Source organism: Taeniopygia guttata, chromosome 3 (genome assembly GCF_048771995.1).
Source record: "Taeniopygia guttata chromosome 3, bTaeGut7.mat, whole genome shotgun sequence".
Taxonomy (NCBI): domain Eukaryota; kingdom Metazoa; phylum Chordata; class Aves; order Passeriformes; family Estrildidae; genus Taeniopygia; species Taeniopygia guttata.
In genome coordinates, this window is record NC_133027.1 from 33,888,885 (window position 1) to 33,906,802 (window position 17,918).

The 17,918-nt window shown below is 35.6% G+C and overlaps 1 protein-coding gene across 2 annotated transcripts in view; it reads right to left on the bottom strand.

Moving 5' to 3' along the window:
* The window catches only part of PHIP (PHIP subunit of CUL4-Ring ligase complex), a 105,891-nt gene that overhangs the window by 40,141 nt on the left and 47,832 nt on the right, over positions 1-17,918 (bottom strand). For both annotated transcript variants that reach the window (XM_030267489.4, XM_030267488.4), the window contains exons 16-20: positions 11,740-11,868; positions 6,578-6,803; positions 3,517-3,654; positions 2,284-2,467; positions 1,501-1,624 (exon numbers count right to left, since the gene is read on the bottom strand). In XM_030267489.4, the coding sequence (XP_030123349.4) occupies positions 1,501-1,624; positions 2,284-2,467; positions 3,517-3,654; positions 6,578-6,803; positions 11,740-11,868 (801 nt within the window). The remainder of the gene's footprint in view (positions 1-1,500; positions 1,625-2,283; positions 2,468-3,516; positions 3,655-6,577; positions 6,804-11,739; positions 11,869-17,918) is intronic.

Here is a 17,918-nt window from a genome sequence, read left to right on the forward strand (position 1 = left end):
CACTAATGAGTCCTGTCATGTGGCATAAAGTTTCCCCCGTCTATGTATGAAAGCTGGAGACAAAAGTGAACAAATTTCTTTCAGTGTATCTTGGGAAAGCACACAATGTTGGTGCCTGCAGAACTGAAAAGAGTGTATCAGTAAAATTTTTAAGACAGCAATGGATTCAAATTTTAATGCAAGAAAGAAATTGGAAGGAAAAAGTAAGAAATACATTTAATAAAGAAATTTAAAGTTATTAGAGTACTGTGGGTAAGGTACTGTTCACATCACTTCTTTTGAAATCTCCTTTGGTTGGGTATGAAAAAAGTAGCAAAATAATACTAAAATTTAATATCAAATATAAACTTGCTCATCTCAAACTTACTCTGCTACATACAAGATTAATTCAGCGTAATTTAAAATTACAGAATCACTAGGAAGCATCTGAAATTTACTTATTTTCAAATTGTTTTCAATCTCAGTTCCTTCCTTTACAGACATAAAGTATGGTACTCTTATTAATAAAGGTAAGAGCTGCACTCTTTTATCCCATAAGTGATTCTGCGTTCTCATATCCCATAGGCGATTTTTACTTTTCTTATATGTCATAAGTGTTTTTACTTTTCAGTTGCAATTGCCACAATTTACAGGTGTTCCTGAAAGCTGTGTTTTACAAGCTTTGAATTGAGGTTGAAAAGAGTCTCCTCCCTATTAAGCATACTACAAAACCCAAAGCATGGGTTCTCCCTTTACCATTACTAAAATTTACTTCTCTCATTACAAAAAGATAGTTGGTTATTTAGCTAGGAAACCATAGATACGCATGTGCAATTAATAAATAAAACTAATTTTAAACAAAGAAAACCTAAAATTCTTTCTGTAAACATAAAATATATATCCTTCTATTTTTTAACCAATAAGAATATGCAAGATAACAATTTTTTGCAAGTTATATTAAAAAAAAAAGTCATGTCACTTATGACAATTTTTAACACAACTTATTTCCTTCTACTTAATCAATCCTGCTTTCATATTTTCTGAAAATGTACTCCCAGCTCTAGCATGACTTAGATTTAGCCCATAACAGCGCAAAATATGATTTTTAGGGTACTATGAGGGAAAACATGCAATTCTCTATTTGGAGATGTATTCAACGTGTTAAGAACTGTGACTTGAGTTTTAATACAACCTTTCTACAGAACAGTATGTCAAATAGTAGACAACAGCAGCTGGGTGTATTGATTAATAGTGACAGACTCCCTACAGCAAATCATGTCCCTAACAGTAGATTTGCAGGGATTTCTCCCCACTTCTGAAAGAAATCCATGTTGTTTATTATTAAGAACATACTGAAACATCAGTACAGACAGGCTTCCTCATTCTTGAGAAGGCAAACAAACTCCTGTATCCTGGTCTGTAAATTTAAAACTGAGAACAGGGATGTAAAATTATGTGACTCAATTTATTAAATTAAATTTTTTGCTTCATTCTGTGATAAGGTAGAGGTGGACTGCTTACCTTAGAGAAAGTAGGTATTTTGTTTTCTCTTGGAATGTGACTCATTACGTGTTTTCTTTTCTCTTCTGATCGATACACCCTTACTTCTTCTTCTCCCTTTGCTGTTCTCCATTCTTCTTGCCTACTGAAAAAAGAAAATGGAGATGTTAACTTTAAAGGACATTACTAAAACTAAGAGGATTTATTCCAAACCAAGGAATAGACACTCAACATCATTCTTTGAGCAGCAGTTCTTCTTTTACAGTTAGCATATGGTTTTACAATTAGCTTCTTTCAAACAAAGATTTTCATCTTATGTCATTAAACTAGAGCAGCTTGTGCTTGCCTATGGCAAGTAGGTTTTTTGACTTACTGATTTAAGTATTCATCACAAGAAGAAATTACTGAAAAAAATTTAAGTTCCAGTTTGGAAATCAAAATTCATCTCAGGCCCTTAATAATTTAGGTCAGTATTCCAGCCATAAAACACCATGTAATGACAGGTATTAAAACATATCATCTTATGCTACAAGTCAGAAGATATGGAAGCGGATAGATTCCATTGCCTATACAAGTTTAATTACTGCATCTTTCATTAAAAGAACAATTTTTATTCCTTATCCTTCTGAAATTACAAGATTTTTCAAGTGATATACCAACAAGTGATTGCAAACTGAAACTGATTTTATAAGAAATTTGAGACGACAAAATAGAAAACAAATGACGATGTGAATGGCAATAGGAATTCCAAAACTGTTCAATTTAATTAAGTTAATCACAGTAAAATTCTCCATCTGTGTTTACCTGGCCACACCAGAAGACAGTTCAGGGACTACCACCCTGCGGCTCCAAGCCACAAGGTCCCGCTCAGTGGCGATTTCACTTCTTGGTGCATTGCTGTGCATCTGACGCACACCTTCAATTTGTCCACTGCGCCTTAACCCTATATTTGGTGGGGAGTGTACTTCTGAGGTAGAGCTTACAGATCCTAAAAGTCAAAAAGCAATATTTAGGGAAGCATTAGAAAAGAAAAACTTGGAATGAAACTGAAAAAATAACTCTACTTGATCCATTACTTCCAAAGAAATCATATTAACTGAGTATAAGTATTTCAGCAGTTTCTACAGTCATCACAACAAACCACAAACAGCTACTGGGCTGCAGCACCCTGTTTAAAAATCCACATTGAAAAGAAGCAGGTGTACCAACAATCTGAAGTGAAGCAAATATTTGCTTCTTTAAAAATACCTTTGAAAACATTTATGTGAAGTTGACTATTGCTACTGCACTCTAGATCTGTGTTATGAAACAGTGAGCAATCTGACTGAATCAGTGTGCTCTTTAAACAGTCTTCTACTTTCAAAAACAAGGAAGCCTCAATACTGGAAATTAATAATCAAGCTATAAAATTTACAGACAAAAATTGAAATGGTCAAGAGGTTAAAAATAACCAAACAAACCCAAAACAAAACAAGACACACATGCAAGAGCCTTCAAACACCCACACAGTAGCAAAATATCAACATTTTTCCATATCCTTACACACACAAGCTAATCCTGCTTACTCTAGTGGATTGCTAACCATAATTTTTTATTGAAAACTACTGTGTACTCTAGTGCAAAACACTGAAACATGGAACAACTCTGCAGACAAAAAAGCAGTTCCTTCCACTTTTCTTCCTCCTGTGTCCTTATTTGAAAGAAGTCAGATGTCAAACAACTAGACAGCCAGTTCCAGATTAAATAGTAGGGTAGTTACTCCTAAGGGAATGCAGCTGCTGCATTTCCCTGGGTAAGGATACAATAACAAAGATAAATCTGTAATGTTAAGAAGCCCAACAGTTTGCAAAAGGCAAAAAAAAAAGAAAAAAAAAAAAAAAGAAAAAAAAAAGATAAAAAAGATGGAAAAGCTGTACTGTTTTCTACAGCTCCATACCTCCTTTCTACCGGTTCAACAAAATGCACAGATCATGGATAATATAAAGGGATTTATGTTTTCAAACTCCCAGACTCAACACCCATCCCCCAGTGATCTACCTCTGCTGATCCGGCTGGTACTACTAGTTCCTGCCTCCGCAGAACGTCTCTGGTCCTGCTCTTGCTGAAGTCTTTGAATCATGCTATCCAACGGACTAATTTCTTGATTTGCTTGCTGACTAAGAACTTGATTCAGTCCTGTGAAGTAAAATATACAGAACAACACACAAATGTAAAATTCTGGGAAATTAATGTTACAGAACCACTCATCTAAGTTTTGGCTTTGATACAAGTATAGTAAATTATCACGTGGAACTATGGGCTAATGCTTATTTTTCTAACAGTTATTTCTTAAAACAGGACATCTTTTCTTAATATATTTGAGAGCATTATATTTTCTGTAGCAGGGTCAAGATGACCACACTTGACTTTTAATAAAAGGTTAAATTTGATCAAGTGCCAGCAAGCCACAGAAGCTTAATACAACTGTTGTTTGTCAGTTCAGTCAATGCAAATTGCTCAAATGCAAGATTAGCCTGCCTCAAATGCATTAAAAAACACTTTATAAGCTTCAATGAAAGAACTACATCAAGAAGGTCTAACTGAAATAGAAAATAATTATCTATACTGTAGAAAACGAAGCAGTAAAAATGTTTAATTGAGCTCCACATGGACATAATGACTGCACAGATCAAGTAATGGTAATTTTCTTTGGTATGTAAAACAGCCAAGAAACCTCCTTTTGGATAGGTCTTGTGAATAGAAGATGGGAAACAGTTCCAAAGCAGTGACTCCAACGTGATAATACTGTTTCTGAGCAGCAAGCAAAACACACAGCACATAAGCATGAACAACACAAAACCTGTTTTCATACTTACAATGATCACAAAAAACAGTTAAAGAGGTATAGAGACAAAGGTTACAGTACTGATTCAAAAAAAAGTCCGACATCTCCACAAAGAATAGTGAGATGGTAGAGTGGAATGGTTGGAAGCTCTAGCCAAGAGAAGCAGGACTTCATAATGAGGAATAACAATGTTCAAAGAAACAAGATCTAGAAATTATTTTTTCAGCATGACTCCAAAGAAATATCACAGTATGAACTGCACTTTGCAAGATCAAAGACTAGATATTACAGTAATTGTGATATGAAATGAAGAGCTTTGATTATGCTGCTGAACAGAAGCAGCTATCTCTTAACAGTATTCAGAAAAAAACATAAATATTTAAGATAGTGCTCTCAGGCTTTAAAGGTTATTGAAGTCAACTTCCCTAAAGCAGCAGAACCTTGGAATAATGGAATGAGCTCTGGTATAACCACAGTTGGATGAGTCAGGTAAATGAGACATTAATTTGTCAATCTCATGAGCAGACATACTGTCTACTGAGAACAATGGGAAATACTACTAAAAACCCAAGAATGATCTTAAATAGGAAACTGCTATCTAAACAAAATGAATGTTTTTTATGTATTTAGCCTGTGAGACAATGCCTTAGCAAGAAACAGCAAATGGTTTCTTTTTAATAAAATAATAAAGACAGGGTGCATACTTGATTTTTTTCAAAACATCTGGTTTAAAGGTGCTTCATGTTCATCAAATCAGTAAATCAAGTATGACTGTCTGAATTCCCCCTACTCTTAGAAGTCCCTACAGAAAACTTAACAAGGAATAAATGGTCAGTGCTCTGAGTGAGATGCATCAAATCCCACAACAAAGATTCAGAAAGAAAAGGAACTTTCTTAATGGAAGAGAACGTATAAACTGTATAAACGCTGTTTAGGTCTGCATACAACTGCATTGCTGCTATATTGTAAAAACGTAGAAAAATATCTTGTGTCTGTCCAGCACTTGTCAAGCTGACGGATGGCTCCCTGCTATTAAACAAAATGCTATGAACATCATCTCTCTATAGGCATTCATGTGTCATGGAGACACACCTCTAGATTTAATTTTGTTTGGTCTATGTGCAGAGTCTGACTTGTTTCAAGATATATTGAAGAATGTGCCCAGGACATTTTCAAATTTGGAGATTTTCACAATGCAATGGATTCACACTTTACCAATGAAGCAAAGTCACATCCTTCCTTAAAAATCAAATTTTGTTTCAAAGCCAGTAACTAATAAATTTACATTCACCAGGAAGGATATTTTCCTTCTTACAGCTTATTCTCAAGTAGCATTTCTTCTTGTAATTTTGGAGGAAAGAAGGAAATCCTCCCCTAAAAATATTTAAATATTCACTGGCCTATAATCCTGAGCTCTACAAATAAGGATAAAGAGATTTTTTTTTGGTAAAAACACTCTCAGTTACCCTTCCTGGAATGTCTGACACACCACAGGTTTAAGTATCATGAACATATAGACTACAATTTACAGGAACAGTCAGTTTTCACATATTTTCAAGAATATCCAAATCATTAACAATGCCTATTTTGAAAACATTTAAAGCTACTTCCATCAGTCACTGTTTTCTTATTTACACTAATATTAAATTAGTAACATATAATAAGTAGGCATTGTTTTTCCATCCCTACCCATGCGAAACACCACTAGGCAGTTTCCAACAGCCAGCCATTGGCCCTATATATGCATGTTCTTCTCATGTCATGTGCATGAGAATAAAACTTTCAAGGGAATTCCTAGATTTTGCATCTTTTTCAAGTCTTCAGTTCTTTAACCAAATCACCAAAGCTTAAAATTGACTGTCTTCAACTAATGAGGAAGACAATTTTGCTTCTTTCAGATGTCGCCTCATTTTTTTGTTATTTCAAGTGTTATCTTTTCTAACTGATCTGTAGAAGGTCAGTCTGTTTCCTAGGTTTTCTAAAGCAGGAAATCTTATCCCAGAGAGGTAACCAAGAGCTCATATAGCATTATACATTGCTCCAATAATGAAACAAACTCCAAGCTAACTGGTGGTGTAGCATCAACTAGTGCCAACTTGATTGATGACAATACTGTAAATGAAATTGTCACAAGCAATCAGTGCCAAAGACATAGTAATTCTTCCACACTAGAGAACGACTATGGCCATAAATGAAGAAAAAGAACAAAGTGCAGTGTAGAACAACTGAAGTAACTAGATAGACTACTGGTCAGTGAAGTGAAATTTTCCATACCTGAAGATGTCACTCCCATCTGAGGAATAAGCTGTTCCTCCCTGCAGTTCTCACGACCAGGAACTAGTCTTTGATACCTTGCAGGATGAGGGTTGCCATCCACATCAACCAAAAATGGGGGAGGCATAAGGTGTGGAGCCTGCTGTGTCTGTTCGTCCAGGACAAAGTTGTTGGCATCACGGATAAGGGGCCGATAATCACTATGAAAGAACATCTGATCTGCTATCTGTAAACAAAGTAATTTTGTAATTTTTTAAAGAACCTATTACAAAAGCATACAGAAGAGAACTGCCAAAAGTATTTTTAACAGTGGTATTCATGGTCAATTTTGCAAAAACAGGGCTATAAACTGATGTGTTTATTTCAGTTTAAAGGGGATAATTGACTTTGTTATTATTTTGCTTCAAAGTACTCTTTCTATATAACACTGCAAAGAGAATGATCCACATATTTCAGGGTGGGAAGCATTTATAGAATAGGGGAGTGGGGTAATATTTAACTATTAGAAGACATGTGACCATATACAGCATTAATGTATTAGTTCATAAATTTTCTTCTACAGTCTGAATGAATAAATTTTCTGATAATAAAAAATTGTGTCACAGACTTATGAGATGTGGTGCAGGCAGAAGACTAGGAAAATATTTATTTCATCAGGGCATTGCCAAATATTTTAACATCATCAAAAAAATATATATCCTTACTATAATGGTAGATATCAGAAAAAGTTTCAGTTGACAAAATAAAGCCAAAATAAAAATTGAATTTTTCACTAAGTTTTCTTTTTTATATCTGTCCACCTGCTTCTAATTTATTATAGATGACTTTCCACAGACCCTCAAGACTGAAGAATATTTTTGTCCAAATAAATATAAAAATATGCATGCTCCATCCCTCACTGACACAGGTATCTCAGTATTGTGCAATAAGAAAGATATTGAAGTGCAAGCAGAAAAGAAAAAGTGAATAGAAGCTGATGCGTACACTACACATCACAGGACCACCTACTGGCAAGCAAACCCTGTAGCAGCTCATGTATTCAGTTGAACTGAAGTAACAAGTGAAAATCAAATCACAAAATCATCATTCACACAAATTAAGATTTCTAGTGCAGTATGAAAACAGTGAAATGATTGACTCAATGCATAGAGATCTCAAAAAATCTTGTCTTTGAAACATGGAGAGAGGAATGCCCAAGCTGTCAGAGAACATCCTCTGATTTGTGAAGAGTATGCTCTATCATGACCAATCCATAATATGGTTTCTGCTAATTTGTTGTGTAGAAATCAGTAAGGCAGAGATTATAGCAGCTACTCAGAGGTCTGGACTCTCAATGACAAATGTGTCTTCTGGAAGCAAGAAGACCAGGAAACAAAGACGGCAACTGACATTTGTCAATTACAACATCAGAAAGCGCATCCAGATGACATGGATTGAAAAAAAAAGAATTGGGAAAAAAATCATAGTATTCATGGGCTCTAGACCTTACAAAAACTCAGAAAAATAACAAGAAGAAATTTGAAAGATACAAAGAAAAAAAAGCAATGGAAAAGAATTCACTTCAGAGGCTCAAAACACTCCTCTTACAAAATACATATGGACAGGGTGATAGCCCACTGCAGCAAAAAAAGATGACTGGATGAAATGTTGCTACTAGATTCTTTGTTAACAGAGGCTGAATGAGAAAGATAAAAGTGCTTTCATGTGTCTGACTGACAGAATCAAGGCCTGATTAACACCTTTGTTTCTTCATCTCACAATAGCTCAATATGATAGAGATGGAGGTCCCCTAGGAGAGCTTACAATGTCTGCAGAAATCAGAATATGCATTACTTACACCTAGTATAAGTCTTCCTACTAAGTATTTCCCACACTGAGAAAAAAGAGTTTCCAATTGCAAGGTCATACAACCTGTGAGTTTTATTATGTTGTGTCTTGGCTGTACAGTGTAGTCTGTATCCCAGGTTTTGTGAGCAAAGGGAAGACCCAGTACAAGATCACAAGGAACTTTGTTGCAATTACACTTCTGTGTACTCTATATTGCAATCAAGTATAACAGGGAGACTAAATAACAGTTTTCTACTCCGTAAGATAATGTGGCATTTCTTGGAGAACACAGGCTCAGGACAATTCTGAGGTAGAATACCCCTACTGGAATCCTGGAATATGTGTTATCCTGAGAAAAATCAGAAGAATTAGACTTTCCATCAGAAAACCAGCCAGAAGTATTAACAATGAGGCTTATTTGTTTATATACTATTAGAGATCAAATTCATGACAATAAGATGATATCACATCACCACTTGCATATGAGTCTTCTACTCATATGACTTCACAAACCTAGCTTGGGAATAAGCACAAAAGCTTTCCACAAGATCTGAGCTCTATAGATAGATTCTCCTCCAATCACACATTCAGAATGTTCAGTTTCTCCAAATGGACACAGTTACATAAAGAGGTTTTTCCCAGTATTGCACCAATCCACCAAACACAAACTGTCAACTTGCAGCTAAGCACTGTGGTTTGGGCAGTCTGCAGGAACAAATGCCTTAGAAAGCTCAGAGATCAGGTTCTCCAGGAAAGTGGTCATGGCACCAAGCCTGCCAGAGTTCAAAAAGCATTTGGACAATGCGGTCAGGCACATGATGTGCTTTGTGCAGAGCTAAGAGTTGGTCTTGATCCTTGTGGGTCCCTTCCAACTCAGAATATTCTATGATTTAAAATCAACAGAATAGTACCTTACACTTCAGAACTGGTAGTCACTCCTGGACAAGTTTCCACCTAATCAAGAACTTCTGAAGTGCACATGCCCTGTTGACAGCGAACTCAGCACAACTCGGGTGATGATACACTCAGATTTCAGCTGAGATTGGCTCAAGCAGCCCCAGACAAGCAGCACACATACTCTTTTTATTTTTCCCCACAAAAGAATTACTTCACAAAAACATGTATCATTAAAAAAAAAAAAAAAAGACAAAAAACCCCATAAACTCCGAACAAAAAGCCAACACCCCACTTTCATTGTGGCCAAGATCACACTGCAGGTGAAGAAAGCCTAAGCATTGGTTCCAGTCAACAGGAAATGTAGATACTATCTGAACATAACATGAAAATACAAAGAGCTTGTTCTCTCAGTAGAATTAACATTATCTCAGCTATAATCACTGTCAATTCCAAAATGCAGGAATACAGGACAGGTTACATACCATGCTTCTTTCTTCTGTAAAATTAATTTCCCCAAAGAGATGGGAAACACTTTAAGGGCCAAAAAACACATATCCTACCAGATCATAGTCTGACACCCTTCCCAGTATCTGAGGGGAGAAAGGCAGGAAAAAACCCAGATATCTCCAGCACCTACCTACCTGTAGTAACATTTTCACATAAATCAGGTCAGACAAAAATGGAGGTGATGAAACCACACATGGAAGACACCAGACACTTCCAAGTTTTCTGTGAGTGGAAGACTGAGATTAAAGTGGTAATAAATAAGTCCTTATTTGCTCCCATTTCTTCTATTATGAAGAATGCCAAGAATAACATTGGCACAGCAACAGCTGTACAAGATTATTTTAAATCATTCAATAAGTGAAAATTTTAAAACAATCTTTTCTCAGGGACTGCAGCAAAAACCACAAGACAGCCAAGGGTTTCTAGGATTTAAGCAGGAAAAAGCAACTGTATTCACTCTACAAACACATTTAATCCCTCACAGGTAAATTCTCAAATAGCAGTATAAAGCAAAATTCTGATCTACCACAGCAAAGACCAAAAGACTCACAGTTCCAATTTAATTTCCAGAATTTCAAAGTAGCAGAGAACTACATACTTCCAAAACAACTGTACAGAAAAAGAAACCTGAAACAATCCATGGAGATGGTAAGAAAAATGTTCCTATTACAACAGGCTTTAAAGTTTAGAACAGTCAGAATTCTGAAACACAAAGAAAATTATCTGATAATCCTGATTTTCCTTGCTTGTGATGTCTCTACTTATTTGTTTTACTTGAAATAGAAGGGGAAATGCACAGATAGTAATAACTGAGGGATAGCAACAGCAGCTTAGTAGTGAGGACTCTCAACAAATAATGGTTGAGAAACAAGAAGAAAAAATAAATCCCCAAATGTAAATCCTGCTGTAAGACTATAGTAAGAAATCCAGTATCTTACAAGATAGAGATTAAAATTCCTCCAGCTCTCCCTCCTTCAGGTCCCTCTGCACTGCCATTTGCCAAAATGCTTTCAAAACCAGCCCGAGCCCAAAGATCCAAAGCAGATATCCAAAAAGCAGCGCTTCACCAACCAAATTCAAATGTCAGCTACCACAAGCAGAGATGAAAATGGAGCAGATAGATGTACATATGTCTTAGGAAAAGGGAGAAGAGACACCTCATTTCCTTCCTGGGTGGTAAAAGAACTAAGATCTTGCGGACATTCTGAACCCGTAGGGTAACCAGAGCACATTCCTCCACAAAAGAAAAAAAACCAACACCACATATCTTTACAGTCATGAGGGTCTGTGGCAGGACACCCACACTCAAAATACACAATGTAGACTATGACACTAGAATAAAGATATAATATTTAAATCACACTAATGGTGGAATATTGCTGGGTAAGCACAAAGGCATCCATGATAGTACTTCATTAACAGACATAAAATAGCATCACTAAAACATAGCACATTTTTTGTAAATAATTCCCTCACAGGCTATGCAATATTTAAATACAGGTAGCAGGAATTAGTTCTATTACACACCCATATTTTGGGGCTTAGTTAGGAAGCAAAAAAAAATATTTCAAGTAGAATGTATAAGTATTATCAGTTCCACTGCAGCATATTCCCATTATCTGTGTGGATCCATTAGCAGATATTGGTAACTTTGTCACTTAAGAAAGTAGACAGTGACTGGTTAATTTTGAATTCTGCTTTTAAATTATTATTATTATGAACTTCTCATGTAAGCAGTAGTTTAACAGAATGTCTCTATAATTTAAAAAAAGACAGTGAAAAATCTCATTGTCAACAACAGGCATCCAAAACATCCCATATTAATAGCTCAAAATTGTGTCAAGACATCCTTCTTGAAATGAAGCTCTGAAGAAGTTTGCACAAATGCAATCAACACAGACAAACATTTTGATTTACATCTTGCACTGTACCTTGTCATATTTGCTACTGGAACCAAAGCCAAAAATCAGAAGGTGACCGTGAGAATCAGTACATGCAAAATGCTGTCCATCAGGAGAGCACTTGCAGTCGAAAACTGCACCATGTCCTTGTCCTTCAATCTGAAATACATTAACATACAAAATAATTAACAGAAATTAATAATTTTCAATTATGATTCTCAAAACTGTGGTGCTGACATTGAAATTATAAAATCTTTATGACAGTATACTGCTAGATGGAAGTAACTTTAAAACAAAGCTTACTTTTTAAGCTATTCACTTTTCAGTGAATTTTGTAATAATGCTCATGAAAGATTCCAAATTGATAGTAGTAGAAACTGACAGACTTTATCCACAAAGCAGGCACAGTATAGGAAGTGAAAATAAAAGCTTCCCCTTGAACGTCCTGCTAATGAGCCTAACCAGAGAGCTGGGCCCAGTTCAGGGCTTAGTTACTACACCCTTTCCATCCTCTGCCTTCTTGCTAAGCTACCCCAGTAGTAGTGGCTGCTGCAGGGTGTTCCACAACACCTGCCCCCTGGAAAACGCACTGACATAGACAACCCACATTACACAGCTTAGCAACTACCTGTTTCTGTAATTCTTACTCCTAATTTACTGGAGTGGGGAAGGAGTAAATTTGTGTAAAAACTCCACCTTTTATAGGAGAACTGCAAAGATTTTAAAAAAGGAATTTTTACCTGATACTCATTTTCTGTTTTCCAGTTCCATTAAGCCAGAACAAATGGGTTTTTGTTTTTCCCTGCAACCTGTCAATCAAGCAGAGGTGACCAATCACCACTCTGAATTTTCATGTCTTCAGCACCTCTTCAGAAAGCCCCTTTCTATTCTCCCCAGCAAAGCACTTTTGCATTTTCTTTAAAAAGACACCAAACAAAATTCTTTCCCTAACTGTGGCACGCCTATATATTGCCAGAAACGGGGAGAAAAAAACAAAACAAAACAAAAAACAATGATATTCAGCCTTCAGACAGTAATGCTGTGCACTTCAGCAGCACCTTCCAGAGGCCATCAGCATTATTTTAAAAAGTTAACAAAGCCTCAAAAATCTTTTGAGATATGTACTGTTTTCACTCTCTTACAGGCTGAGACAAAGTCAAGAATTCTAAAATCTTTTCCCCACAGTCTTGCAACACATCCATACCCCTGCACATCCCCCCAGTGAGAGAGGCTGCTCCATCTATTGCTTTCAGGTCTTTCTCACTACAGGTAATTTCCCTAAAAGTCAAACGAGTTTCTGGACTAGCAAAAGAGGAACATAAACCAATGCAAGTCTTATGTTCTATTTTGCCCATTATTCCAGAAGAAATTCACAGAAGTATCTCACAGAAAGAGATGGAAAATAAAAACAGAACTTCAAGCAAGTGACACTAACATCACAACAGTCAGGAATGAGGAATTAATTTAGTCTAAGTGAGATCCAACTACCACAGCAAAGTTACAACTTTGTGCTGCTTTTTTCATATAGCAAGCTCACTGTATCAAAGGGAGACAGTTTGGGAAAGCAGGTGGAAAGCAGGCAGACTTTCACCACAATAATAAGCTTTGCAGAAACACAGTTAAAAATTGGAAAAGAAATATTTTATACATAGAGATTTCTGTTCCCTTACCCTTCCTCCAACAAAGGAAACATCAGTATCAAGCTTCCTAATGTTCAAGTCCTTCATAAACAGAATTTCACAGTTCAGCCTAAGTTTTGAATACCTTTTGTTTTACAAGGAAAACAATACAGGTTGTGGGAAGAACTATTTGCTAACCATGGTGAGGGGAAAAATGATAAACAGAAGGAAAAAAAAAACAACTACTAAGATGGTGGGTTTTTTAATCCTTTCCCTCAAGAAATGGTTTGGATGGACCATTTTCAAGAAACCCCTGGGAATTTGAGTGTTAATCAGAAAACATTCCCTTCTTATGTAAAGGAAAAGAATAGTGTTCTACTATTTGGGGATTAGTACAGTGCAAATAATTTTAATCTAAATGTGCCCAGAATTTGGTTTTAAAAAGTGCTTCCTGAAAGAGCAACTCTAAGACCTTTCAGTAAAAATCTTCAAGTCTGAAGTACAAATACTTGGAAATAAAGATTCTTATAAAAACAAAAACTACCATTGAGAATAACCTTCCAAGATATAATTACTATTCTAAATTAAAGAACAAAGTCAACCAGAGTGATCAGAGAACCAAATTCTACCCAGTAGAATTTTCTTTTCAATAAAACTATTTCAGGATTAATAAGTAACAACTTACAATAGAATTTTTTTTCTATAATAAAGCTAACCCAGAGGAGCTAGTCATTTGAAACAGAAACTAAAAGTTAAGTTGCAAAAAGGGAAGCTGTAGTAAATCAGCAAAGCTGTTACTTCAGCAAAAAGGAAGTTGCCTTCCCCTCTCCATCCCTTTTAAATCAAGGATGCAAGAACTACTGTAGATAAAGACTGTATCCCAAGAAGATTTAGAGTGCTTATTATGCCTGGAACCTTCCCCTGCTGCATATAACAATATTAATTGCGAAGGGAAGAGACTGCTCGGGAGTACAGAAAAAGCGCTGGCTAATTAAGAGCTGCCATGGAATCACAGAATTATTTGGGATGGAAAAGACCCTTAACATCACATAGTTCCAACCCCCTGCCATGGGCAGGGGATACCTTCTAGACCAGGTTGCTCAGAGCTCCATCTAACCTGGTCTAAAACACTTCCAGGGATAGGGAGCCTCCAGTCTCTCTTACATCCTGTTCCGGTGCTTCAACAAAGGCTGTGTCACAACAAAAGATTGTGAAAAGTGAACAAGACACTCCAGGTAGCAAAGCAAGTAGCAAGGATTTTTCAGCTTAACAGGGAAGAACCAGTGATGCTATAAAATGAGGACCAAATAAAGATTATTTTTAGTTTTAGCTCCAAGAATTAAGAGTCCAATTTGCCCATATTTTTACTAGCAAGTAAACAGGTGGACATTGGTATATACCAAAGGGAGGACTGGTGATGAAATAAGAAAATGAAAAAGGGAAGACTTTTCCTCTCAGTTTTGAGGAAAGCTTATCATTTGCCCCAAACCAAAGAGAATGGAGCTGTCAAGCTTGCACACAAAATAATGTCTTAAATGCATAAAAAATTATTTGTTATATGAAAACAGAATAATAACACTTACATAGCAAGCTCAGTAATAAGCCTTTTTGACCTGTTATCAATAGACAGTAAGAAACAGCTAAATCCTACTTTTCAAGAAGTGTACAAGCTGAAAAAGTAAAAAATTCCAATAAGATGAAATATTAATAGAGTACAGAGTACCAGAAAAATTTAGCAGACTACCTTCAGAAAAATAACTAATTTTTTAATGCCAAGAAAATATAACTCATTCAACCTAGCTAGATTTCAAAGGCATAATATGATATTTAAAATCGATTCAAATGATTATGATTAGTAGGAGAAATGCAGAGTAGGCAAACTTTATAAAGAAAGGTTAACAGTTACTGATTTCAGAAAGACATACAAAGCTAAAGGATGTTATCACTAAAGTTTCTCAAGTCAGGCCTTTCTGTGATTGACTAAAAAAAAAAATAAGAGCCCTTTGATGAAATGAATATTAGGGAATCATCCACTGAGAACAAATTTGGAACAGTACAAATGATATCAACTGAAGCAATTAAAAGCCAACAGGACAAAATGCAACATAGCATGAACCTAATAAGATTATTAGAAATAATTTACTAGCACATTTACTGCCAGAAAAAAATAATGAAACTCAGTCTACATAAAATAACGCTACATATTTCTATAAAATCTTCCAACACTAGTTACCAGCGCAGTTAAAAAAAGAGTTTAAAAAAAACAAATAAAAATCAGTGAACTAAAACCTCTACTAGCCTGAGGTAGAAGCCATCCTTCATGTTAAGGAACTGAGGCAATTAGTTGGAAATACAGGGAAAAAGATCACTGTATATTCTTTGCAATACATTACATATAATGCAGCAACAAAAAGTTCAATTTTAAACCAGACCAGAAGTGCATCCAGAAAAGAAAGTGCATATGTGCTAGACAAATAGACAACACTAAGAACAAAATCTTCCAAAGCAATACATGTTTTTTTGCTTCCCATGTTCAAGATGAATACATTCCAAGAGGAACAGCTACAGAGCCACTCATCATGATAACACAAAATCTAAGAGCTCAACTTCTTTATATAAACACTAAGGAGAGAGGACTATTTTCTATGACTATACTAAAAGACCTTTAGCAGGAAGAGAACTACTATACTAAAAGACCTTAAAGAGGATGAGAACTTCTCTAATTACATGCATAGGAACAAATGAGTATCAGTTACAAGCAACATCCGAACTTGAAAACTGAAATTCAGATTCTAACAAAGACAACAATGGTATGCTAGAACAAATTTCCGAAACTAGCAAAAAAAAGCAGCACTAATTATCATTAAAATCTCTTTTATAAATGGTGAAATTACATAACTGTTCAAGCCAAACCAGCCCCCAAGTATCTGGAAGTTCCTTTGTAGGTTTGTGCCCTCCTTTGCTTTATGGAAAAATCTTCAACCACAACATGCTTCCATAAGCCAAATAATATCTAAAGACTTTCTGCAAAGTTAAAGGAGGTTGCTACTCATTTAGAGGAGTGGAAAGTAGACTTACTTTTTTAAAAAAAGTTTATAAAAATTTTAAAAAACCAGCAGATCTTCTACACTGCTCCCAGAGCAGTAACAAGAGATGAAATGGTAGGAAGACAAGAAATCATTAAATTCAGACTGGCATACTTACTAAAAATGTTTCTATCCTCCTACCAGCCAAATCAGTTATTTATTCAGGAATGCTGCATATGCCTTAAAAAATAAATCTATCAGTCAAAAGGTCTGATAGGCTACCCACCCTGTGGATGCCTGAAGTTATATAAAGGCTATATATATATATATATATATATATATATATATATATATATATAAATTATTTACAGCTTTTTTTGTTATTGTTAAAGATTTTTCTTCCTATACATCCTGCAAACTTAGTACTGGCTTCTTCTATTTGAACTACTAGAGCATTATGCTGGTTTTGTTCTCCAGAATCTGTTTCTCAGGATGTGCTCTTATGTGCTATTCAAAGGTAGAACCTCTCAAAAATTTCAAACCATTACAGTAGGACTACAGACAAACTGACTCAAAAAAAAAGCATCCATAACCTTATTTAGGTCATTCTGTATTTCACATAACTATAAAACCTGACCTAAAAATACAATTCCACATAATTCCACTGAAAGGGAAAGCCTTTATGAAGGCCACAACATAAGAAATATTGTTTTCATGTCTCTAGTTCCCACTGGAATTTACAATACATTGTTCATATAAGCAAGAGACGTGGCTTTCAGACATTAGTCAAAAAAATCACCTTGTGTGGCAGAAAATCCACACACCAAGCATTCTGCCGAGGTGTTCTAAATGGAACCTGATTTTACACACTGTTCTTTTGACAAGGACTTCCAAACTATTGGTATGTCATTTAGCCTAAAACTAATCAAGTAGCTGCTAACAAAGACCTAGGTAGGCCTGATAGGTTTAAAGAAAAGTAAGCAATGTTGTAAGTGATATGATAATGCTATTATGGCTTTAGAGTTTGCCAGTTCACATTGAAAGTAGAAGCAGAATTAGAAAATATGAAATCACATCACACAGATTAGTGGAAGATCAGACTTCAGAAGATGGAGCAGGAAAAACATTAAGGTACACAGACATAAGTAGCCATAGCATAAGAACTACCTGCAATGAAGTGTCCACTTAAAGCTAAAAATAAAGGACAGTTAACAACCAGCTCTCTGAAGGAGCAAGAGCACACAGAAAAATCCAATTGCAACTCAGTGGTCTCTGCTTGATTGACAACTTGCAGGAAGAAACCCTTTTAACCTGAATCAGTTAATGCCATAACACTGACAGTAAATTCTAAACAAAACAAGGATTAAACTGCACTAAAACATTAAAACAGTCATTAACAGGGAATGTGTGTGTCCAAATTCACAAAAACTAGACATCATTGCCATTATGAAATACATTCCTACTACAACCACCATGGGGTTTTTGACTGATTTATAAAAAACCATAAAATGTGTAAAGAGGGCAGAGAGACTGGGCAAGTAGACAACCAACACATCACTGCATC